Source organism: Schistocerca piceifrons, chromosome X, assembly GCF_021461385.2.
Source record: "Schistocerca piceifrons isolate TAMUIC-IGC-003096 chromosome X, iqSchPice1.1, whole genome shotgun sequence".
In the NCBI taxonomy this organism is placed as follows: Eukaryota; Metazoa; Arthropoda; class Insecta; order Orthoptera; family Acrididae; genus Schistocerca; species Schistocerca piceifrons.
The window spans coordinates 880,990,485-881,017,467 of NC_060149.1; the positions used below are offsets into that span (position 1 = coordinate 880,990,485).

The window sequence follows — 26,983 nt, forward strand, 5'->3', positions numbered from 1 at the left end:
ATGCTTTGCTACTAAGAACAGTGACTTGCTCAAAACCAATAGTTCCTTCCATAACTACAACACCCAGAGGAAACTTGATAGCCACTTTAAAAAAAAAAAAAAAAAATCAGAGTATGGCACAGAATAGGTTTTGTACAGTGGTGTGAAGATTTTTAATCCCCTACAATCACAGGTTAAAGATCTGGTTGGAAACACAACCAAGTTTAAAGAAAATCTAAGGCAGTTACTTCCAAATGGATATTATTATAGGATAGATAAATTTCTTAGTCACAATGCACAATATGATCCCTTGTCTATGTTCAGCATAATTTAATGTGTGTGTGTGTGTGTGTGTGTGTGTGTGTGTGTGTGTGTGTGTGTGTGTGTGTATTTCTAACAAAGAGTGAATGGTAACCCTATGTTAAACTTCTCAAATTTTCTGTTACTCATTTATATTTTTTATCTTTCGTGTCATAAATTCAATGTAATCATTTGCTAAACAATAATTTGAAAAACTTGATTATTTCTATATCCTGTGAATTCTTTACACGTGGATCCATGGAACTCTAAAAAAATACAAACTTACCTCACACAGAAAACACACACACCAATAAGAAAACACAGTAGAAGTTAGTATTACGATGTAGGTGTTGCCCTGCATTTTACATATACAAAACAGGAAACACATTCCATACATGCTACAAAGAACATACTGATGCTTTTAGACTTAACCACAATAGCAAACCATATGTACCTTAACAGATACAGACAAAGTGACATCCCCAACAGCAAACTCTACTCCACACACAAAACCATGTTAAAAAAACTTCATCTGCTAGAACAATTAGAAATAATGTTACACAAGGAAAAATCTTCTGAAAACATCTTGAATGAACAGACAGAGTTCAGCAGCCACAGTTTTTTCAGTAATTTTAAAAGTATTTTTCCTGAAAGGTACACACATTTAACAGGGCAACTATTTGATAACAAACAGCCACACTTGACATACTCACAAACACTTGATTTACAAACAATATCTCTATATAATTAATAATGTAATAAATGTAATAGATTTGTATCTTCTTTGAAATAATAGTGTCTGTTTATTTATAGAAATGCAGCATCTTTACATTTGAAATTCTTTGATCTGTTCAACTCATGTTTACAAATGTGCTGTAAAATGGAAAGTGTGTATACCTACATAAACATGTTTACTTATACTGTGCTTCAAAAACATGTATCCACTACTGGAAACAGTAAGTTAACAATGTGCTAATTTATAACATATAATTGCAATTTTACTAGGACCAGACATAACTTAAATTTGGAAAAAAAAGGTGTAGGCTGTCAAGCACCTGAAGATGAGCCCCCAGAGTTCAAAATGGATCACGCATTGGATTAAAATTACAATTTGTGATTGAAGGCAGTTTTTCTTTATTTTATGAAAGTGATACACTCACAGAAGAAACACTTTGCAGCATGCAAAGGACAAATATATTTTTTTAAGAATGTAATTATGATGAAGTGTGTGCAAGTAAAATCAGAAAATTAATTTTCTTATAGCTATTACTGAAAAATGCTAATATGAAAATGATCAAGATGAGATTAAATGCAATAACCAAATAACAAGTTCAATTCATAAACATATATTATGTTGTTTAGTGACAGCCATGAACACATGGGAAATGGTCATAGGCTCATTTGATATAGATAATTTTTTACGGTTGGTTTACTTTTAAAAACAACAGCTACCAGTGTATGTTTAGGAAACTGATGAACAGCACATGCACGGCAATCAGTAATGCTCTTTGAAATGTGTTAATGTTCTCCATAAATTTATTCTGCTTATCAATTAGTTGCCAGAGAAAATTACACTATAAGCATTTATCAAAAATTAGAACTTCCTGGAGAAGTGCACATGTATGAGTCTCACACCCAAGTAAATATGCAACACATTTTTGTTATAAAGCACACTTTCATTGAAATCTGAAATCACCAAATTTTTAACACTCTGATATCCAGTAATTTTATAGATATTGACCAGGAGATATATCTTAGAAACAATTTCCACAATTGTCTCCAAATGTGAAAGCAGGTTCACAATTTTCCTGGCAGAGAATGAATAGATTTACTCACCCGCTACCAAGTCCCCGAAATGCAGATTGCAGTAACCGTGTAGGGAGTGCAGTATGTAATGATCCTGCCTGAAACATTCAGTGGACTTCAGTGAAAAATAAATGCTGTGATTTAAATACAATGTTAATATAACTGTTTACAATGCTGAAACTTCCTAAAAGATTAAAATTGTGTGCCGGACCAAGACTCGAACTCGGGACCTTTGCCTTTTGCGGGCAAGTGCTCTACCATCTGAGTTACCCAAGCACGACTCACGCCCTGTCCTCACAGCTTTACTTCTGCCAGTGCCTTGTCCCCTACCTTCCAAACATTACCGAAGCTCTCCTGGAAACCTTGCACAACTAGCACTCCCAAAAGAAAGGATATTGCGGAGACATGGCTTAGCCACAGCCTGGGGATGTTTCCAGAATGAGATTTTCACTGTCATTCTGGAAACATCCCCAAGACTGTGGCTAAGCCATGTCTCCACAATATCCTTTCTTTCAGGAGTGCTAGTTGTGCAAGGTTTGCAGGAGAGCTTCTGCAATGTTTGGAAAGTAGGAGACAAGGTACTGGCAGAAGTAAAGCTGTGAGGACGGGGCGTGAGTCATGCTTGGGTAGCTCAGATGGTAGAGCACTTGCCCGCAAAAGACAAAGGTCTCGAGTTCGAGTCTCGATCCTGCACACAGTTTTAATCTGCCAGGAATTTTCATATCAGCACACACTCCGCTGCAGAGTGAAAATCTCATTCTGTTTACAATGATAACTGTATATCTCAAAAAATATGTATACATGCTATTGTGTGTTAATGTAATACCAGTTGTGTTTGCTTTACATTATCCATCATCAATACTACAATGGCTTAACACCACCAACATAACTACATTAACATGAAATTCAATGTTAAGTGTTTTTATGTGCACCTCAAATCGCACATTATAGACGGATGTGGCAGAATGATATCGGCTGAGGCATCCCATGGAACACTGCTCGTTGGCACTGTACATTTCCCTGCTACCTGCCTTCTTACCTAGACATCACTCTAGCAGTTGTACTTTGGTAATACATATAAGTTCTAGCACATGGAAAAAATATATTTTTGTCTACAAGGATGTCTGATTTTAAATAAAACAGAGGCAAATATTGTAATAGAAAGTAGAAAGAGTAACTCCTATAACTACTGAGAAAATGAAATCTGTAATTTTATATTATTAAAATCTCTTGGATAACTTGAAATGCTACTGCAATAAATTTTGCTAGGAACAGCAGCATGTTACATCACTCATGAAACACTCTCAAACAATTATTACACAAACTGTAAGTCCACAAAAATAATAATAATAATAATAATAACCACACAACACACACACACACACACACACACACACACACACACACACACACACACACAGTAGACAAAGTATGTCAAAAAGTATGCATAGTGATATTGACTGACAGTGCAACATCTGCACAAAACCACACAGCACAAAAAAACCATTACAGTAAAAGTTCTTTTTATCAATCTCTTTGGGCCAACACATTTTTTCTTCAATGGGACTTTAGCTGATTAGCTTTCCTCTACCTAAGGAGTAATCTTGAACTACAATGTGAATGGTTTTAGGCCATATGCATATTCATTTATCACGAACTCACCCTGTTCTGGAACCTAAAATATAGCTTAACATAAAAATAACTTCTTGTTGGCAAATTCAGAAATATATGTTAGTACTATACATTTTTCATGAAACTGATATGGATTTTACTTGCAAGTAATATGCAAAATCTCAAACTGAAGTGTTGAAGGAAGCATTCTTGAAGAACAATTTTTAACAAAATAATTAAAAAAAAGAAGAAAATAAATGACATGGTGGTGGTAGTGGTTTATTTCTTTACTTGAGTGTAGTGTACTGACAGAAGTTATCCCTCAGGGAGGTTACCGCTGGCCAGAAGTGGCTCATCCACACTGAATGATAAAATATAGTTCCCAGGACCAAAGGCTTGTGCATGAGAAAGATGAAACACAACATTAATGTTCCTGAGAAATAAGGTTACGTTTGGATGTGGAATGCATCAGTCAGTAGTAAGTACAATCTTTCTTCCTGCAACATCTGTTTAGGGTTCTTACATTCTATTAAAAACACCATAAGGTCCATTGAGACATTACTCATCAGCAGTGTGTTTTTATGTTTTTGAAAAAAAAAAAAATAAAAAACTGGGAATTTTTAACTTCACAGTTATCAATCTCTGCAACTTTCCGCTTCTGTCTCTATTAACATACTGCAGTGCCATCATTCTTTCTTAGCTGCTTTGCCTCTGTGAGATTTTTACTTTTAACAGCATATGATTTTCAGGTAAATCAATTGTAAATGACCCCAATTTCACCTGTACTAAATGTATATTTTTAGTAAGCACAGCAAAGCATTTTCCTTCTACTATTCCACATTTTACATATCCACAGCCACACCTTCCCCTCTGAAAATTACATACAAGATACTAAAAGGTCCTTCAAACTGATTCATTCAGTCAATCAATTCAGCAAGCAAATCAGTCCCGGGCATCAGCCTGATTTCTTGGGTTCTCTCTTTCTGTAGAACCACTGAAATGTTTCAATATCTCATTCCACAAAATTATTTTAGGGGTTCTATAATCTACCCACAAACCAAAAGAATTACTTGAAAATTACTGCTGTTTACTCTATCACTAATTCATCATCACTTTAAAGAAATGAAAAAAAGGAAGAAAAAGTCACAAACCATCTGGCAAACTTTGTTTGTGAAAGCAGATTTAATTTTGCAGAACATTTCATAGTCAGTCCTCAAAAGCAAACTTTTCTTAAAGCACGGTTTATTAAACACGAGTTTCTGTAATACTGTTCTTATGGTAGTTTCACTAGTATCAATGGAAATATCAATTAAAAACAGGTTCATTAATACAGGTTTTACTTTACACAGCAAACATCAATCTTACCAGCACAGTAGAATAGGAAATCAGACTTTAACACAAATGATGCACAATAACTTACAACAAGAACTGTAAATACCGAAGAAATAAGGCCTGTAGGTAGACACACTATAGGTAAGACAATAAAGGAAAAAATGTATAAATACAATACTGTCAAATCCAGAGCACATGGGTCAACTACTCAGAAATTAATCAAATCAAGCACTTACTAGTTAATATGCAGTTCTCATCAGTCTGCCTATACATAACCAGATTACTGAAAATTTAAAGTGAGATGCTGATGATTCTCTGAGCACTAATGAGCAGCATGTCTCATACCCCAGAAAACAAAGGTGAATATCAACTGAATTCTGACTGCGTAGTGAGAATAAAACTACTAGCTTTTAAAACTGGTGCACCTAATGAGTTGTATACATCTTACACAGAAATAGTTTAATCTGACATTTCAGAGCTTACCCAGATATGCATCACATAGGAAGAATACACTGAATCAAATGCATTGTCGAAAATATAGCTGTTGCACACATTTCAAAAAATTTTGAAGCTTTTAATTTGTGCCACACAAGGAAACACTTATAAAAGTGATTTGTACAGTCCTTTCTGCCTAATGCACAAATTACTGAATGAGCAGTTGCATCTATCACAAGAGAGAGTAGTGCCACATAGCACAAAAATGCAGGGCATACACACATGAATTTTAAACACATAAACAATACTATACATGTCACACATTATTAATTAAATGCTGGTAATAGCAACAGCAAAACTGTTGCATATGTAGTTTTTACAAAGGTGACTAGCAAAGGAGAAAAATCAAGACAGTGTTTGATGTTATATTACAGACTACTTTTATAAATTGGGAGATTAATTTGTTGAAATGAAATACTTATTACAGAGACACCATTTTAAAACAGTCCCTCTGCACAGTTCATCTGATTATTTCTGAATAATGTATATTTGACAAGCTATAAAACAGATCCTTGTCTAATCTCTACAACTGACACAAAAATGTGAAGTTCCTATTGAATGATGAAAACAAATATTCTCCTTACAGCAGGTGTCCATGAGAAAAGAAAAATTAATGCATTCAGGCACTTCACAGTAATTACTAGCTTTATTTAAACAGAGTTGAGATGGGGAAGAAATGGGCCCAGCCATTGTTCTGTATACTGTACTTCATACCAGTAGTGATGGGAGAACTACTTAGTTTTGATTAGCAGTTGGCCATTTGACCATTTTTGTTCAATCATCTTTTTCATTTTAATGAAATCACTTAATGAAACTAGTCTCTGTAATCAGATTAGCTACACGAATGTTTTCCACTCAGTGATTTCACTTGGTTGCTTTTTCAGCCCTCCTGATTATACATGATCCATGACTAGGGTTGCTAACTTATACTAGATGCATATATATTTGTACAAATGACATAGTTTCGAAATGTATACATTTACTTAAGTATAACAATTTTTTTTGTATTTGTGGCATTAAATATGGATTTTTGGTTGGTTTTAAATACATGGATAATATTTCTATTTAAATGTATTGAAGCTCTCTCTCTCTCTCTCTCTCTCTCTCTCTCTCTCTCTCTCTCTCTCTCTCTCCCTGGCCCATCACAGATAATTCTCTTTAATTAAATGCTGAGGTGACATGAACAGAAAGCACATGAGATACAACATTTTTAAAATTGTTTGGTGACTTAAATCACTTGCTTTTTAAGTATGTAGTGTCACGTGTCTGAAGTATTTTTTTCCATGAGAAATCTTTAACGTCATTCACTAATTTACTTTTAATTTCTTTAATTACTGTGGATTTGGAATATAAATCATCCTTGCAGATACTGTATATCACATTCAAATCTTGAGGATTCCTTTGTACCCAGTCATATTTCTTCCATTACCACACAGCTGAGCGTTTCAGCATTGATACCCAAAGTATCTCAATAGAAACTAAATATTGGAGAGACAATAACAGTGATGACACACAATAACAGAGTCCAGTGAAGAATAATGGTTTAACAATGCCAAAATGACCAAATGTTTCTGCTCAGAACTGAATGCACTATGGACTCCAATTGTCACTCCTAGCAGTCCAGAAGGGTGCATAAGCAGTTACAGCCTGTTTACAGTGACAGCTAGAGAGAGGCTTAACTGTGAAGTTGAAGCACCCATGTATACATGTAAACACTACTACTTCACACCCATGAAATACTACCTGCTACTTTTCAAAGGCAGTAAAATTGAAACAGGTTTGCGTGCACAGGTATGGTTTGTATGTTTGTACAAGGTGACATAATATTCTGCATATGAATGGCTGAATACGTGTTTAACGGCTAGATTCAAATAATTTTTAATTAGTGACGTCATCACACTTTTTCAGTAAAATGTAATTTAAACCATCACTACAATTTGGCAATGTTCCTTTCTTCTTCAACTGATTTGGAGGGAACTTTTATGCTCAACTTTGTATTCCCAACAACACATCCGCTTAATTAGTTGTGTGTTAATTGCATCTGGAACAACTTAACCCACAGCAATATATTAATCAGTTTTAAATAGTGAAAAGAAGTACATATTTAAATGAACATGTATAATGCTTATTTTAAATTTGGTGTAACCCCAGAGATGTCTTCACATATCTCCTGGGAACCCTTCCGGGATATGTGTATCCCAATTGTATACCACTGTTTTAGCTGAACTAATGAAAGTGCTACGGACTGGTTTCACTCACAATAACGAATGGATAGCTTAGTCAATTAAAACATTCCATTTGCAAACAAAACCAGAATTTTGAACAAATGTAACTTCCTGCAGTGAAAACATTGCCTGCAATGTTAAGCTTTACAAAATGGACAACTCTTGACATATTTAGGAAAAAAATATGAATTTTGTAATGTTAAAAGCAAGAAGTATGCAACTTCCTCACCTTAAGTAATCTTTCTGCTCGTCTTCGACTTAGCTCTGCCCTGAGGTCACAGTCTGTTATATCAGTATGCTCCATGCTTTCATCTGCTGATTCTGTTTTTGATGGGCTACACTGCTCTCCCAACTGCTGCACTTTAATTCTGTTTTCTCTGCGGCTGGACTTTCTAGACGAATTTTTCCGAGAGTCTGATCTTTTCTTCCTCTTGCCCGATCCACCTGATGTAACTTTTATCACCTTACTTTCTTCACCAGGTGAATCTAGAAAAATTTACCAGACACATTTAGTGTTACTCTTATTTATTATTATTATTAATATTTTTTCACCATACTATATGTATCACAGAAATTAGAATAGACAGGACTATAATTCCAAATCCATTACTCAAGAAATGTATTACAAACCCCCCCCCCCCCCAACTCCCTCCCTTTCCCAAGACCAGCATTAACACTAAAGAGCCCCAAGTACTGAAACAGCTCATGCAGCAAAACTTCGAGTGTCCCATGCACTAATGTGTGCCTTTGCTGCCTCCATCAAGCTCAAAGCTTTAAATTTATGTTTTGGATAAACAGTATACTTATTTAACTTGCTGTATTTCAAGGATTTTCTTACAGCATCTCAATGGTAATGTACTATAATATTCAGACACTTAGAAACACTGCAATAATACCTAGCAGCATCTGGTGGTTGATCATTTTATGAAAATTTAAATAATGCTTCTACGCAGCTCTCGAAGCAAATGTGTTCCATGTTTTTTTTTTTTTTTTTGTTTTGTTTTTTTTTTTTTTTTTAAAAAAAACTTCATATCAAATTTTTGCATTCTGTGAAGAGATATATATATAAAAGGGGCAGCATTGATGATGTAAGGCTTTGTGGTGCATAAGAAGTGCACAATTACCAATAAATTGGAAAATGTTTGAAATGTTCACTGTAAGTACAGGTAGGCAAACTCATTTGGCTTCATATTACCATAAGACTTGGACAGAAAGTGCAAACTTTCGGTGCTGCAGATTTTGTTTCACACTGTTTAAAGACCAGCAAAATCAAATAGCAGTAAAATTATTTTGTTTGGTTTGAGAATGATACACACAGTTATTGTACAGTACACAGCTCCATTTGACCAAGCCCTTGTACTTGTCAACACAGAGAACTATCACACTATTTGGAATTTTTTGGCTGCTGAAGCTCCAGGAGACACTTGGAATGCATATTCTACTGGCAAGCAAGTTAAATGAAAGAGACTTGACTGTACACTTCAGATTAAATTTAGCACATACTGTAGTACTGTACCTATGAGGAGGTGAGAGGTCAGATAATATACAGTAGCAATAGACAGAGTAGCACATGACACACAAAGCAAACAGCATCATTCTGTCACATCCATCTGCAGTGTGTGCAAATAGGACAAGTTAAATGTTTAACAGTTAGTTTCATGTCAGCACTAAGAAATTGGCAAATGTTTGAAATGTTCACTGGAGGCATAGCTGATGAAAACTGTACATAATACTTCATGTATCACTTAAACTGTATGTCAACATGAATAGTGAAGCTAAGTATGACATGCAGTATACTATTCATCAAATTCTATACAAACATTCAGCTCTAACCCACGATAAGGATAGCTATTTTCAGATATATTTATCATTACAGAAATTACTTAGGGATCATGAGGACAAGATTACATCAATTACAGCATACACACAGAGGCAGTTAAAGAATTGTTCTTCCCATGCTCCATATGGCTGGCCCTTTTGCCATTGCGGTGTTGATTATTGGTGGTATAAAACAAACATAACAAATATTACATTAATAAATGATAGTGTTTCACATACATAAATGTTTGGAAAGAGCTGGAAGTAGCAACAATATTCCCTGTGACAAATATCCAAGCATTGTCAGTGTCCGGATACAAAACAGCCAGAGGTGTGTTGCATGTGACTGAGACAGCACACTGGCATCACCGCAAAGTATTCTGTCTTTGTGCAGAACTTTACATGTAGCTATCTTCATATGTACACAACACTCTAGCCGAGTCAGAAGCCCTTCTACTAGACCAAATCCCATTCCTCATAATCATTACAAGAATTCAAACGCAGGAACTTTTTATGGACTTAGAAAAGGTGAAAGCATATAAAGATGACAAATCTCAAACTTTTGAAAGTATTAATTTCTTTTGATTTTAAAGTGATAATTGAAAACAGAAGTTACAGAAATGTGGCATTGAATATACAGATCATCATTGAATCACTATGGATGTATAGGAAAGTGGCAAATCGATGGTTAAGGAAGAAGCGAACTTGTTCGTGAGATAAGAGGCAAAATCCAATCCCAAAGAGGCTACTGACTTTGCTAAAGGTTATAGAAACTAACGAAGATAAGTACGGCGTAATAAAGAGAGAAATGAGAGGCAATAGATGCAAATAAGCAAGTACAACATGTAAACAATCAAAAAAGTCAGACATAAATAAGACAAAGAATAATTAAAATGATGAATGGGTGAATAGTCTTAAGAAAATAATGTTATTCCAAATTAAATGTGTAAACACATACTTGGCTTGGCACCCCTACAATGAGATCAAAGCGATATCTAGAGACCATTGACAACTGTTTCATTAGTACAGATATGTACTAGTGAAGATCAACAACAACTAGTAGAGTGCAAAATACCACACATCTACGTTAAGTGATTTGACAAACTACTATCATCAATAGAACATCCAAATTCACAATTTGTTAATTTGTTCAATCAAAGAAAAATAAAGTTATTGAAAAATCAGCATTAACTCTTTGGTACTTATTCTTAATAGGTTTACTGTTTCCACATGATAAAACACAATGGCCTAACACAATAACCAATGAAATTATGCTCAGTTTTATGATAGGTAGCTTACTCTAATTTTCAAACTTAGAGAGAATATGGTTCAGTGTGTAACATAGCTGGTGAATTATGTTTTGGCAATTTACAATGCATACACAGGGTTAACTACTGATTTTCACAGGATCAAATTTATGACTTCTTCATGGCTTTTTCATTACCTCTTTAGTTAAATTCATGATCTCTTGAAAATGTCCATGGCACAGTGACAAAAATATGTTTTAATGAACCTGAAAGCTGGTTGAAATGACAGCTGAGTGTAGTAATAATTCCTATATCCCTTAAACTCAATGTAAATGTGACTATGTATGACTTGCAATATATCATTCATCAAATGCTATAAAAACATTCACCTATCACCTAGGATGGGGTATGGTTACTTTCACATATATTTTATTGTTACATAATTAAAAATACAAATTGTTTTAACACGGTCTTATAGTGAAAACTTCTAATTTTCCTTATGACAATACAACAATTATAAAAGAATAAAATTTATGTCAAATGTTAAGTTTCACAGTAAAATATTCAGTGTTTAAGTTTCTTAACTAAACTTGAAATTACAATACCTAAAAATTGAGCTTCTTTCTTTGTCTTTTCTGTAATTATTGTTTTTTCTTTGAGCTCTTTTATTTCTAAGAATGTTTGCTTCATTTGCATCAGATTCCTTCTTTCTTAAGGCTTGTACCCTTTTTGATGAACCATTTTTCACAGCTAGTATCATCGATTTTGAGACGTCCACATTCAGTTGTTTCTCACAATTAACTAAACTGCCTAACTATTGTATCGCATTGTAAACACTTCTTTCTGAAACTATTGCATCTTGTTGTTGGTTTTCCAGTAAAACTTATCTGTTAATATAAATGTCTCTTTCAACTGCAGCATGTCCATGAAACATGCATAACAGCTTCTATATAAACTTGATGAAGTTCATGGTTCAAACTTTGAAGTTAATTCATCAGAAAGTGATCAAGTCTGTCCTTCTTAGGATCGAATTGTTTCAGTTGCTTTTCACAATATTCACAACAACTTCCAGTGCAATTGTCACTGAAGAATTTCTCAAACTGGAGCTCGGCATAATTTCAGACGATGAACATGAGCTGAGCTCGGCATAATTTCAGGTGATGAACAGGAGCCACCTTTGACAATCTTTAATTTCAAAGGACTCTTCTCAGCAATTTTTTGACACAGACTTTCCAAAATACCTGTGCACTTATTTCTCAAAATAAGGGTATCCTTTTCTGTGTAGTTCTTACTAGCAACAGTGACACCCAATCCAGTATCTACACAAAAAGTTGTTTAACAATTACACGCTTTGTTAGCATCAATGGCTAGCATTTGTTGCCATTTCCATAAGTTTTCTTTATGAATGCTATACATTCAATTGAACAAATCTGAGCCATGCATGGACACTCATATTGATTCTTTCAATCTTGAAGGTTCTTTTGGATCCATTGCCTAGCTATGGCTTCTCTGGCATCCCAGCATGTGGCGGCCTGGCTGCACCTTGGGTGGGATTTAAGTGGTGGTCTGCTGGAGGTTGACTGTCGGTGAAGCAGTCTCTCTCCATTGTGGCCTGAACTTCTTAGCCATGCAGGTCCACTCACCGTGTTTAGATGGCAGACGTTGGGGAATTTGCCTATGTTTATTGGAGAGTCGCTACTTCCCTCTGCTATTGTGGTAGCAGGTTATACTTTGGAGCTCAACTGGGCCTGTTTCTTGCTCCCTTGGTTGGTGGGCATGGCCACATACACCATTCTTAATTCACCCTGGCCTGACACTGGAATAAATGGCGAGTTCCAGGTTTGTGTGCAATAGAGTGCCCATTGCAGTTCATGAAAATCACTGTACTATTGTTACTGAGTTTTGTTTGGTGTTCTTACCATTAAGATGGCCTTGCTTATACTACTGCCACTATTTTGGCCAATGTCCTCAACATGGATTAGCATCCTGGAAATAAGGATGTGTCCACATTTTACATTGATTCAATTGTAAAAAAGAGATTTCCTTTTTTTCTGTGCCACTTGTGCATGTATTTTGTAGGTTTAGGTATCTTTAATATTTTTCACTGCTTGTAAACTTTAAGTACCTGTGCATCAAACAGGCTACGTTATTTTCTTTGGGTTCCTCAGTCAGAAGTAAAAGGCTCGTGCATATTGTAACTTATTTTGTTATGTAAATTTTATTCTGTTAACCAAAGTTCTTGCAGGCCGAACAGACTCAGTTGTTTGCACAGATTTTCTCTGTTATGGTTGGAAGCACATGTTCTGTTTACCCTTTGTCTTTTATGTAAATTTAATGTATACTCTAAGTGTCTGTTTTAGAATCTTTACTGAATCAAGCAATCATTTGGGATGGGGGTGTAGCTCAAGACGTGTTGGCTAATCAATGTATTTCAGCCCCTTTATTTTGCTTTGAATTTGTCCCTGGTTTCTCTTGTGGACAACTGCTTGCACTTGTTGATTTTTGCCATTGCTCCCTTTCAGATTATTTAGACAATGTGGACATTATATAGTGTGTATATAAAGTTTCTTTTTAAAAGCTTGAAGTTTTATTCATATTGTGGTCACTGTAATATTGATTTTCAAGTAGCCAAAGTAATTGTTAAATGCACTTAGTGCACCTGGGGTGATTTTCTAATGTTTACTAAGTGACAGAGACTTTGCTTTGTCATAAATTTAAAAAAAGGAGTTCTCTGAATCATCCAAAGGATAGTAATTTAAGATTTTGGTGACTTACTGTGGTGTTCCCTCAAGCTTAATTTTTTAACATTGTGTTAAATTTAGCCTGTGTGACTAATAAATATTGTTCATCTTAAATCTGCCCATGGCAAAAAAAGTGTTGAAAATGAGTATCTTTTTAACGCTCAGCACCTTACCACTCACAGATCCAAGCTCCCTGCCATTTCAGCATCTTGGTACAAAAAGGGGAGAAGAGTCATTTAGCTAATACTTAGTTAAAAACTTCTCGAGTTGCATGAAGTAGTTGGTCTTCTAAATGATGTTTATTTTTTTCAAAGTTTCTAGTTTCTGGTGGTCTTTCATATATGAGGGTGTTTCAGACACTAACAGAATTTTTTCTTTACTGATTAATTATTTAGACAACTGACACCTTCAATTTTTTTCTACATAGCTTCTGACATGCTCTGCATATTTTTGCCAGTGATTTGGAAGCTTGAATATTCCTTGTTCATAAAAAGCATGAGGGTGCAACATAAGCTAATTACACACATGGAGGGGGGGGGGGGGGGGGGGAGCTGGACTGTAGAGAGGCTGGTTGAGGATTTCTCAGTTCATGTCCTCCAATTTGTCCCTTGTCAAATTTGCTTGCTGAGGCTTAGCATTTTCATGGAAAGGATGACGTCTCTGATGTACATTCCTGATCTTTTGTTTTGGTAGGTGGCTTTAATGACTGGCAGTAGTAAGTTGTAACGAAGAAAGTTATTGACTAACACTCCTCTGTTGTCAAAACACACAGTCTCAATAACTTTTCAGCTGAGAGGTAAGTTTTGGTCTTCACTGGGCAGGCTTCATCCTTTCTTCACCACTCCTCCTTGCCATTTTGGATTCTGGAGTTTAATGATGGACCCACGTCTCATCCCATGTGACAATGTGCTTAAGAAAATCCTCCCCTTCTTACCAGAATCAATTCATAAGTCTCTCAGAGATCTTCAACCTGACCTGTTTTTGCTGTTCCATTAACACTTTGGAGACCAAGCACAAGCATAGCTTGGGCCACAACTTTGTGTTAGAAACACCACACCCAAATACAGGCAAGCCATGATTTTCTCAACATGTGAGTCACCTATCACTCAAAAATTGGACTGATTTCATACGAGAACATTGTACAGACGTCTCACTACTGGTCCCTTGACTTGTGTTACCCTCTGTTGTCATTTACTAGAATTATTTTTAAAAAAATCAGCAAATGTAACAGCTGCTGTTGTGAATGGCTGACCCAATATGATCACACTGATGTAATTTCCTTGGTTTCACAGTTTGCTCTAATTCTGCTACAACTATGTTATGTTTGTTGAGTGAGCAAAATATTTTGGAAGCTCAAGATGGATAAATTGCTCAGTGACTTGCCTCACACTATTTTCTCAAGAGGATAGCTACACTTTCTGTTGTCATTATTTTAAAATTTGTAATCTGTCAAAGAACTAAATATGAAAAATAAATCTTGAAGGTTGGTCCTTTTTCAGTATGTATAATTCTTCAGGATACATCAATTACATATGTGCCAGTAACGCTTTAAATAACAGCATAAACGGCCACTTTCTAGGCTTGATATTCTTCTAAATGGCTGGTCTCCAAAGTGTTATCAACTCTGGAACCCATCAAGCACTAATTTTTCTAAAGCCGAGTTGTTCACTGATAATTGTACAAGCACTCCTAATGCTGATATCCACTTCTGCTGCAATTTCTTCAACAGTACACCGGCGATCACCTTCACTAAGCTCTCAAACAGCATAGATGACTGAGTGAGGTGGCGCATTCGGAGGACAATGGTTCAAACCTGTATCTGGCCATCCTGATTTAGGTTTTCCGTGGTTTCCCAAAATAGCTTCAGGCAAATGCTGGGATGGTTCCTTTGACAGGGCATGGCCAACTTCTTTCCCTGTCCTTACCCAATACGATGGGACCAATGACCTCCCTGTTTGGTCCCCTCCCCCAAATCAACCAACCAACCAGCTCAGAAGATGTCATCTGAAAGACTTAACCTTGGACATCAAGCATGACCTTCATTTTCTACACTTTCTCAGCCACCCTTATATTGTCTGGCCCAAATAAACACTCAGTTTAAACAAGTTAAAATCTCCAAGAGTTTAACCCCTTCATGGGTTAAAAACTTTATGATAAAACATTGCACAACACATGAAGGAATCTCTTGTTCACTCATAGCTGTATTGAGGCCAGAACAGAGTGCAGCAGCAAACCAAGCTGGTTCCCACTCCCTTACACACTGACCTTCAGATCCCCACACCACCATCTCGTTTGGAACTGCTTGCACAGTACAATAGCACAATTACCTTTTATATTTGAATCTCCCTCATACTTGAGCAAAATAATTCTTCAAATGTGGAATAAATTCAAGAGGTCTTTTCATGACTTTAATATTTCCAACACAGCTTATACATGAAAATTTGAAAGGAAACTTGTAAAAAGTCAGTGATGTTTGAGAAGGTTGCCCTCCTTGGAGGAAAATCCTTCATAAAGTATCAGGTAACCCTAAGTAACTCATGAATATTACAACTACTTTTATTAGGAGCAGTTCTCAATGTTTTATTTTGGCTGTTGTTCACTCTATGATGTAAAGAAATGCCACAATAAAACATTCATGGTTGACTATCTTCTCCATTGATTAGAAATTCTTGCAAACTGTGAAACATCTCAAAAGTTCACATTTGGCCCATCTATTGAAACTTGAAGTTACATTCTCAGGTGAAAAATACAAACCATACAGAATTTTATGTAAATCAGAAGATGTTGCAGAATTGTCAGAAATATAGATGTTAAGTATCTTGTAGACACTGGCAGAATCTATTCCATCTCAGAAACATAACCATGAAATCCATTTATCCCTTTTCAACAACTTTGTTTAAACTCTCATCATATGACACACACTTCCCTGACATTGTTAGTTAAGTGATGCTGGAAACAAGGGGGCAAGTTCATAAGTAATTAAACATAACATCTTATTCTTGTGTAACTCCATTTTTTTAGCAATCCTAATGCCAGGGAATATAATTTGGAATATGAATGTTTTGTTTCCAGAAGTTAGTACTGTAGAATGAGACATGACTTTATTCATAACCCATATAATTTCAGATTTTATTACCTCATCAGTAACTAAAAAATGTTTTAATGAGTTTGTTTTGGAATCTTTATCATCTGAAGTTCTGGAAGTAGTAGCAGGGGCCAGTTATGGTAATTCATTACTGTTATTAAAATTCGTTTCAGAAGAAACTTGTGATTGTGCTGGCAATGCTTTTTTTGCAGCAAAATGCAACTTACACTGTTGCTCTGAAGCTAAGGAATGAAAGAGCATTATATGTCTCTTTCCTATTTCGTGTGTTTTTACACATGAAATTCCGCTGGCACTAACGTCAAAGTAAATTAATATTCTTATGTTATTTGTATTGTGTAATACACTAAAATCTCATTTGGCATAAGGAAATCAAACTCTAAAAAGCTCAAACAACAGATACAACTGCTTTTACTCTGACAGTCCATACCACATTTAAAACAAGATTAATAATGCAATAGTTTTAAATTCTATTATTAAGAACCTTTAAAGAAATGCCTTTCTAAAAATGACACAGATTAAGAGATTTAAACAGATGAGGGGCTGAATAGAATTAAAGAAATAGCTGTTCAGACTGATAGTCATCAAGGAACACATTAGATGGCAGCACTGTCTTGGGTGGGGCTATAATTTACATGTCATTTCCATTAGGTGTATACACCTCATATAGCTTTATGTTAACAAAGCCACACCTGCTAATTTCTCCCTGAACATCTGCCCCTCAAGGTTCCAAACTGCAGCAGCAAAGGCTGTGCTAACATGGCTTGCACAGATGGACATAAAAAGCTACAGATAAAAAAGACTTTTTAAGAGTTCTGGTGATCTAATTATATAAATATTACTAAATTTCATAACTTTCATGATCAGTAGACACCCGGATATATGGACTTTTTTGGGTTTGTTTTCTGTTTCTACAGGAATAAGAAAATTAGAAATACATGACAAAACACTAATTTTGTTTCGTTTTGAAAGCAACCTTTCATTTGTTTAGTAAGCCAGTCAATAAGGCTCCAGATCTCAACTGATATACAAGTACAGAGTAGCAAGTTAAGTGTTTATTCTTTTCTGTGTTTTCCACACAGTATATTTATTAAATTTCGTGTGTATTTTTCTGTTTAAGAGGTTTAATCTTGCACTTCTGTAAGTGTAAAGTCATTCGGTCTGTAGCACAGTAGTTGCTCACTGATCAACCAGCTACATAGCCCATTAATGCACCAGCATTTATTAGTGACACATCAGGAGGGTAGCAAGTTGCATATAAAGAATTCTGTCTGCTTTTATAGTTTACTACTTCTGTTAGTGTTGCTAGGATGGTTAGGATGTGTGCATGCGGTGTGCGGATGCAGGAGGAGCTGCATGCAGTTCGCAAACTGCTAAATGTGCTTTTGGCAATGGTCAGTCAACTTCAGGATACCACCTCAGGATGTAGCAGTGGCAGAGAATCTGGCAAGTTGTATGAGACACCTCAGGTGTCCCTTGTTTTGCCCACCAGTTCTGCTTCCAAAGCACCTCCTAGTGCACCTGACACACTGGATCTGCACTCACAGGAGGGTGAGTGGCGGGTGGTAATGCATCCACATCACTCGAGGTGGAGGGCCAATGTGGAGACTGGCTGCCTGGCCTTGCCCATTCACCATGTCAGTGGACAGGCGGCCACTCACTCAGAAGGGTCTGAGCAGGCACACAGGTGTGGGGGTTTACTAGTAACTGGGAGTACCTATGTTAGGCGCATTATGGAACCCCTTAGGCAGATAGCATTCAGGGCTGGAAAGAAAACCAATGTGCACTCGATGTGGCTGCCAGCGTGGCCTCAGAGAAGATGTGGAGGCAGTCTTGCCTGTGACTATCGAGCATGCAGGATGCTGTCGTCTGCAAGTTGTGTCCCACATCAGCACCAACGACGCCTATCGCATGGGTTCTGAGGTGATCCTCAGTTCATACAGGTGGCTGGCAGAAATAGTTAAGACTGCTGGCCTCACATGCAGAGTGCAAGCACAGCTTGCAATTTGCAGTGTTGTTCCCAGAGTTGATCAGGGTCCTTTGATTTGGAACCAAGTGGAGGATGTCAACCAAAGGCTTCGTCAAATCTGTGACAGTCTTGGCTGAAAATTTCTAGACCTGTGTTATCATGTGGGAATTTGTAGGACTCCACCTGATACATCAGGGGTGCACTACACAAAGGAAGCAGCTACTCGGGTAGCAGAGTACTTGTTGAGTGCAAATCAGGGTTTTTTAGGCTGGGCAATTGTTTGAGGTGCTCTGATGAACACTCGCCAATCAATATGCAGCAAGGGAAGTCAAACAGTGCTCAGAATAAAGACATTTTGACTGTCATAATTTTATGTATCTGTAATAAAGTTCCTGAATTTACTGCCCTCCAGGAAATTTCTCATGCTCAAATTGTTCTTGGGACCAAGAGCTGGCTGAAACCCGAAGTGGGAAGCTCTGGGATATTTAGCGAGTTGTGGAAAATTTATTGAAGAGACAAATTAGAGGCCATTGGAGGGGGAGTGTTCATTGCAGCTGACAAAAGCACTGTCTCTAGTGAGATCAAAGTTGAGTGTGACAGTGAAATTATCTGGTCGCGTATAACAGGTGTAGTGAAAACTAAGTTAAGTGTTGGATGTTTATAACAGCCAGCCAATTCTGCTGTGACAATTCTAGAGTCGTTCAAGGAAAGTCTAGGGTCAATAGTGTGTAAATATCCAGATCATGCAATACTTGTTGGAGGTGACTTTAACCTACCTAGTATAGATTGGGATGTCTATGGATTCATTGCAGGGGGATACAGACAGACAGTCATGCAAAATACTTGAACGTTTTATGGAAATGTCTTGAGCAGCTAGCTCGGCACTCCACACGAAATGGAAATATCTTAGACCTAGTAGCTACAAATAGGCCGGATCTTATCAACAATGTCAGTATAGAAACAGGGATTAGCGATCATAATGTCATTATAACAACTGTAATTACAAAAGTTAATAAATCAGTCGAGAAGGCTAGGAGAGTGTTCTGCTATCTGCTAGATAGAGCAGATAAGTAGTTATTAGCATCTCACTTAAGAAAGTAAATTGACACCAATTAGTTGCAATAAGATGGATGTAGAGGAATTATGGACAAAGATTAAGCAGATTGTAAATCTTGTCTGGAGAGTTGTGTGCCTAGTAAGTGGAATAAGATGAAAAAGGCTCGCCATGTGTTATAACAAAATTCAAGGGATGCTGAGGAAGCAGAGGGTGTTGCACTCTTGGTTCAAACGGGAACACACACATGTCGACAAGTGAAGGTGTCTGTGAAAAGAGCTATGCGTGAAGTGTACAACAACTACCACCGTGACCTGGCAGAGAACCAGAGGAAATTCTGGTCTTATGTAAAATCACTAAGTGGGACTAAGGCTTCCATTTGGTTCCTTGTTGATGAGTCTGGTGTGGCAGTTGAAGATCCTGTAGCCAAGGTAGACACGAAGCCCACACCTACCACAGTAGACCAAGTTTATATGCCAACTAGCTCTGTAGATGATGTGATTGAAGAACTGTATGATGAGATAAAAGAAATTATTCGGATAGTTAAGGGAGATGAAAATTTAATAGTCATGGGGGACTGTAATTCGGTAGTAGGAAAAGGAAGAGAAGGTAAAGTAGTAGCTGAATATGGACTAGGGCTAAGGAATGAAAGAGGAAGCTGCCTGGTAGAATTTTGTATTGAGCATACCTTAATCATCGCTGACACTTTGTTTACGAATCATGAGAGAAAGTTGTATACGTGGAATAGACCTGGAAACACCAGAAAGTTTAAAATTGATTATATAATGGTAAGACCGAGATTTAGGAACCAGGTTTTAGATTTTAAGACATTTCCAGGGGCAGATGTGGACTCTGACCACAATTTACTGGTTATGAATGGTAGATTAAAACTGAAGAAACTGCAAAAAGGTAGGAATTTCAGGATATGGGACCTGGGTAACCTGAAAGAACCAGAGGTTGTAGAGAGTTTCAAAGGGAGCATTAGGGTATGATTGACAAGAACAGGAGGAACGAATACAGTAGAAGAAGAGTTGGTAGCTTTGAGAGATGAAATAGTGAAGGCAGTAGAGGATCAAGTAGGTAAAAAATTGAAGGCTAGTAGAAATCCTAGGGTAACACAAGAGAGACTGAATTTAATTGATGAAAGGAGAAAGTATAAAAATGCAGTAAATAAAGCAGGAAAAGGAATACAAACATCTCAAAAAATGAGATCGATAGGAAGTGCAAATTGGCTCAGCAGGAATGGATAGAGGACAAATGTAAAATGTAGAAGCATATATCACTAGGAGTGAGATAGATGCCACCTACAGAAGTGTTAAAGAGACCTTTTAAGAAAAGAGAACCACCTGTATGAATATCAAAAGTTCAGATGAAAAACCAGTCCTAAGCAAAGAAGGAAAGTGGAAAGGTGGAAGGGGTATATTGAGGGTCTATACAAGGGTGATATTATGGAAATAGAAGAAGACGTAGATGAAGATGAGATGAGAAATACAATACTGCGGGAAGAGTTTGACAGATCACTGAAAGATCTAAGTCGAAACAAGGCCCCAGGAGCAGACAGCATTCTATTAGAACTACTGAGAGCCTTGGGAGACCAGCCACAACAAAACTCTTCCATCTGGTGAGCAAGATGTATGAGACAGGCGAAATAACATCAGACTTCAAGAAGAATATAATAATTCCAATTCCAAAGGAGAGGCTGACAGGTGTGAAAATTACCAAACTATCAGTTTAATAAGTCACGGTTGAAAAATATTAACACGAATCCTTTACAGATAAATGGAAAAAATGGTAGAAGCTGACCTCGAGGAAGATCAGTTTGGACTCCATAGAAATGTAGGAACACGTGAAACAATACTAACCCTATGACTTATCTTAGAAGGTAGGTTAAGGAAAGGCAAATGTACATTTATAGCATTTGTAGACTTAGAGAAAGCTTTTGACAATGTTGACTGGAATACTCTCTTTCAAATTCTGATGGTGGCAGTGGTGAAATACAAGGAGCGAAGGGCTATTTACAATTTGTACAGAAACCAGACAGCAGTTACAAGAGTTGAGGGGCATGAAAGGGAAGCAGTGGTTGGGAAGGGAGTGAGACAGGGTTGTAGCCTATCCCCGATGTTATTCAATCTGTATATTGAGCAAGCAGTCAAGGAAACAAAAGAAAAATTTGGAGTAGGAATTAAAATCCATGGAGAAGAAATAAAAACCTTGAGGTTTGCCAATGACACTGTAATTCTGTCAGAGACAGCAAAGACTTGGAAGAGCAGTTGAAAGGAATGGACAGTCTCTTGAAAGGAGGATATAAGATGAACATCAACTAAAGCAAAACGACGATAATGGAATGTAGTCGAATTAAATCAGGTGATGCTGAAGGAATTAGATTAGGAAATGAGACACTTAAAGTAGTAGATGAGTTTTGCTATTTGGGCAGCAAAATAACTGATGATGGACGAGGTAGAGAAAATATAAAATGTAGACTGGTGATGGCAGGGAAAGAGTTTCTGAAGAAGAGAATTCTGTTAACATCCAGTATAGTTTTAACTGTCCGAAGTCTTTTCTGGAAGTATTTGTATGGAGTGTGGCCATGTGTGGAAGTGAAACATGGATAATAAACAATTTAGACAAGAAGAGAATAGAAGCTTTTGAAATGTCGTACCACAGAAGAACGCTGAATATTAGATGAGTAGATCATGTACCTAATGAGGAGGTACTGAATAGAATGGAGAGAAGAGGAATTTGTAACACAACTTGACTAGAAGAAGGGATCAGTTGGTAGGACACATTCTGAGGCATCAAGGGACCACCAATTTAGTATTGAAGGGAAGGATGGAAGGTAAAAATAGCAGAGGGAGGCCAAGAGGTGAATAAACTAAGCAGATTCCGAAGGATGTAGGTTGCAGTAGTTACTCGGAGATGAAGAGACTAGCACAGGATAGAGTAGCATGGAGAGCTGCATCAAACCAGTCTCTGGCCTGAAGACCACAACAACAACATGTTGTCCTCATTGGCAAATGTTCATCAGAGACAAGGGCATCATCAGGAGTGCTCTAGGGCAGTGTGATAAAACTACTGCTGTTCTCTATAGACATAAATGATTTGGCAGACAAGTTGGGTGGCAATCTGTGGTTGTTTGCTGATGATGCTATGGTGTATGGTAAGGTGTTGAAGTTGAGTGACTGTAGGAGGATGCAAGATGACTTAGATAAAATTTTCAGTTGGTGTGATGAATGGCAGCTTGCCCTAAATGTGAAAAAATGTAAGTTAATGCAGATGAGTAGGAATATCAAACCTCTAAGGTTCACATAAAGTATTGCTAGTGTCCTCTTTGACACAGTCAAGTCATTTAAATATCTTGGTGTAATGTTGCAAAATGATATAAAATGGAACGAGCATGTGAGAACTGTGATAGGGAAGGCGAATGGTTGACTTTGGTTTATTGGGAGAATTTTAGGAAAGAGTAGTTCACCTGTAAAGGAGACTGCATATAGGATGCTGGTGTGACCTATTCTTGGGTAGTGCTCGAGTGTTTGAGATCCATACCAGGTTGGATTGAAGGAAGACACAAGCAATTCAGAGGCAGGCTGCTAGATTTGTTATCAGTAGGTTCACGCATCACGTGTTACGGAGATGCTTTGGGAACTCAAATGGGAATCCCTGGAGGGAAGACAATGTTCTCTTCGAGAAACACTATTGAGAAAGTTTAGAGAACTGGCATTTGAAGCTGACTGCCAAACAATTCTACTGCCGTCAGGACTACCAAGATAAGATACAAAAAATTAGTGCTCATGTAGCAGCATATAGTGGTACAGGGTACCCTCTGCCATGCACCATACCGTGGATTGCAGAATATTGATACAGATGTAGAATACATCGTAATTTTTCAAGGTGACACAGCTTACTGACAAGCTAATGTCATTTGGTGTTCTGTGTCATGCAATGCTGTCAGATCTGTATGATTAAGTGCATGAAAAAGTCAAATGCTTTAGGAATGTAATACAGGAGTTTTACAGAGATACAAACAAGACCTATAAACAAAACTGTCAAATAAATTAATATCTGAAACTTGCTGGCAGATTAACACTGTATGCTAGACTGAGATTCAAACTCAGGACCTTTGCCTTTCATGGGTAAGTGCTCTAGCAATTGAGCTACCCAAGCACGACTCATGACCCATCCTCAGTTTTGTGTCTGCAGTACCTCATCTCCTACCTTCCAAACTTCATAGAAACTCTCGTGTGAAACTTGCACAAGCAGCACTCCTGGAAGAAACAATATTGTGGAGACATGTCTTAGCTACAGCCTGGGAGATGTTTCCAGAATGAGATTTTCACTCCGCAGCTGTGATGCACTGATATGAAATTCCTGGCAGATTAAAATTGTGTACTAGACCTGGACAAGTGCTCTACCAACTGAGCTACCCAAATATTACTTATGAGCAATCCTCACAGGTTTACATCTGCCAGTACCTCATTTCTTACCTTCTAAACTTCATAGAAGCTTTGGCTATGCCATGTCTCTGCAATATCATTTTTTCCCAAAGTGCTAGTCTTGCAAGTTTCACAGGAGATCCCCTATGAAGTTTGTAAGGTAGGAGATGACATACTGATGATGGTAAAGGAGTGAAGATGGGTCATGAGTTGTGCTTGGGTATCCCAGTTAGTAGGGCACTTGCCCAAGAAGGGCAAATGTTCCAACATCGAGTCTCGGTCCGGCACACAGTTTTAATCTGCCAGGAAGTTTTGTATCAGCGCACACTCCACTGCAGAGTGAAAATCTCATTCTGGAAATTAATAGTTATCAAAAATAAAAGGCTGATACCACTTCACAACGATTCAAATCCTAATAATCAGACAAGGTAAAGAAGTGCTTTGACAAATATTTATGTCACATTATGTGATGGAGAAATACAACCATGGTAGACGCAGGCGGCCATTCAGATTTGGCACTACTTTGAAATATGGAAGGTTGTTGGTTGTACAATTCTTTATTAAGTGTTATGCATTTTCTAATTTTCTCTTGAGACTGAAGCTGTGGAATAAAGTGTACAAAGAAATTACTCATAAAAAATATGTTCTAACATAATTATACATCTTACAAGTAAACCTATCCAAAGGATACACTTTGATTATGATTGGCTTTGACTCTGCTGTAGCATAGAGCATAATAAGACATTTTTTTTTTTTTTTTTTATATATGTTCTCATATGGCCGTTAAGGGCTGAAACACACCCTTGAAAAAAGTTAAGTTTAATATTTCTGAATGAATAATGCTGAAATGATAACAAATATATAAAAAAACTTTTTTCATAGAAAAGTTCTATGGTTTTCAATGCACATTACAATGGTGCATTCAGATTTGTCAAAACAGTCATTTTTTCAAAATCCCCTCTCCCACTATTTTGTTTCTCATTTCAATATTTGATTAATGGCAAAACGTATAGCATCGTTAATATCAAACTTGATCACATATGATGAAATGGCACTCCAAAGATGCATTTCTCAGAAATAAGCTTCATTGAAGCACACACATATGGGAGCACACATACAGCAATATGGCAATTTTCTAGCTTATTTCTGACGAATGAGTCTTTGGAATAGCCCTTCATCATATATGAATGAATTTGGTGTTAATGATGCTATACCATTTGTTAATTATTCAAATGTTAAAATGAGAAACAAAATAGTAGGGGAGGAGATTTAACAAAAAAACTGTTTTGGCACATATGGGTGCACTGTTGTAACATACATTCAAAATCATAGAACTTTTATTTGAAGTTTACATATAACCATTTCAACAGTATTCATTCAGAAATATTAAACTCAATTTTTGTTTCAAGGGAGTGTCTCGCCCTTTTAATGACCATATGGGCAAATATAAAAAAATATCTGTCTTTTATTTTGCTCTACAGTACAACATATTCAAAGTCGATCAACATCGAAGTGTATTCGTAAGGTAGGTGTACTTGTTAGTGATGTTTATACAGAATTTTAATTATTATCATACTTACATTTAAATTAAACCTCTATTATTGTAATGTGTAAAAGTTGGTGGGTAAGACTTACTGACTCTCAACATCTCTATATCCTTTCTTTTCAGGATGAGTGGGTGGGGGGAGGTGGGTGGAGGGGGGGGGGGGGGGAGAGGAGACAACAACAACAACAACATAGAAATGTTCAGAATGTAACCATACAAACAAATTAATTTGCAATGTGAATGTAAAATGACTCATTACACATCATCATGATCTATCATGAAAAATGATACATGACACATGAAACTAACTTTCATAAAATGCTCACAAAAATGAGCACATAGACTGAAAATAATGCAGATCTCATTTAGGCATATTTGACAGTAGCATTGTGTATGTGAGAAGAACCAGTGCTAAAACAAATGTGGCAGTTAAGCTATCTAAGAAGTAAATGTGGGACAATAGGTGGCACTAGCATTGAGCACAGAAAATAGTTAAAGAGCAACTTTACAAAGAACAGTACACTGTGACGAACTACATGTCAGCACATTGTGAACAACCTAACAAAGATACCTTTATGCTACTTTTATGGAGGAGAAACGCATATATTGACATAAGGTAAAATTTACATAGCATGAAATGTGCGTGATTGGGTAAATTGTCAATGATGTAACAGAGGTAGTAGTCAGTCAATAATCAAAACAGAAGATCTGTTTGCAACCATTAGTTGGTGCAGTATAATGAAAACATAAAATCGATATGAATCACAAATAAAATAATGTATAAATTGTGAAAGACTAAGTTTACAATCATCACAAACAAAACTGTTACAAGAGTATCACCAACAATAGTCGAATATATAATAAATAACATACAGCAGAGGTAAGCCTTGATGAGTGGAAACACCTTCGTATAAAAAGAAAGCTAATATTACAATTAATTTTTTTAAATTTGTTTTATATTAAAAAGCATAATGATATAATATTGGACTGTATAACAGCCTAGCTTTAAGAAGATGCATCAGGACAACAGAAACCACCTTTGCATATTGTGTTTGAGGATGTAGAGTTCGGATCATTAGTTGCCAAAAACTGATGCCTAGGCATGTGTAATGCTGGAATAGTGGTCATACTATTTTAGAATTAATGGACTGCATATGAATATGCAGTTATACTTAATGTAATGTGAACACATATAACAGTATGGAAATGCAGAGTTATACGCAACAAAAATAAGTTCTTTGAAATGATAGCAAACCCTAAATGTTCAACTTTCATAAGGTTAACCACAACATAATGCACATGTATCGAAGAGGAGATGTTAAATTTA

The 26,983-nt window shown here is 36.6% G+C and overlaps 1 protein-coding gene across 2 annotated transcripts in view; it reads right to left on the bottom strand.

Annotated features, from left to right (window-relative positions):
- LOC124721466 (serine/arginine repetitive matrix protein 2-like) overlaps positions 1-26,983 on the bottom strand; it is a 156,740-nt gene that overhangs the window by 43,384 nt on the left and 86,373 nt on the right. For both annotated transcript variants that reach the window (XM_047246457.1, XM_047246456.1), the window contains exons 6-7: positions 7,978-8,234; positions 2,116-2,183 (exon numbers count right to left, since the gene is read on the bottom strand). In XM_047246457.1, the coding sequence (XP_047102413.1) occupies positions 2,116-2,183; positions 7,978-8,234 (325 nt within the window). The remainder of the gene's footprint in view (positions 1-2,115; positions 2,184-7,977; positions 8,235-26,983) is intronic.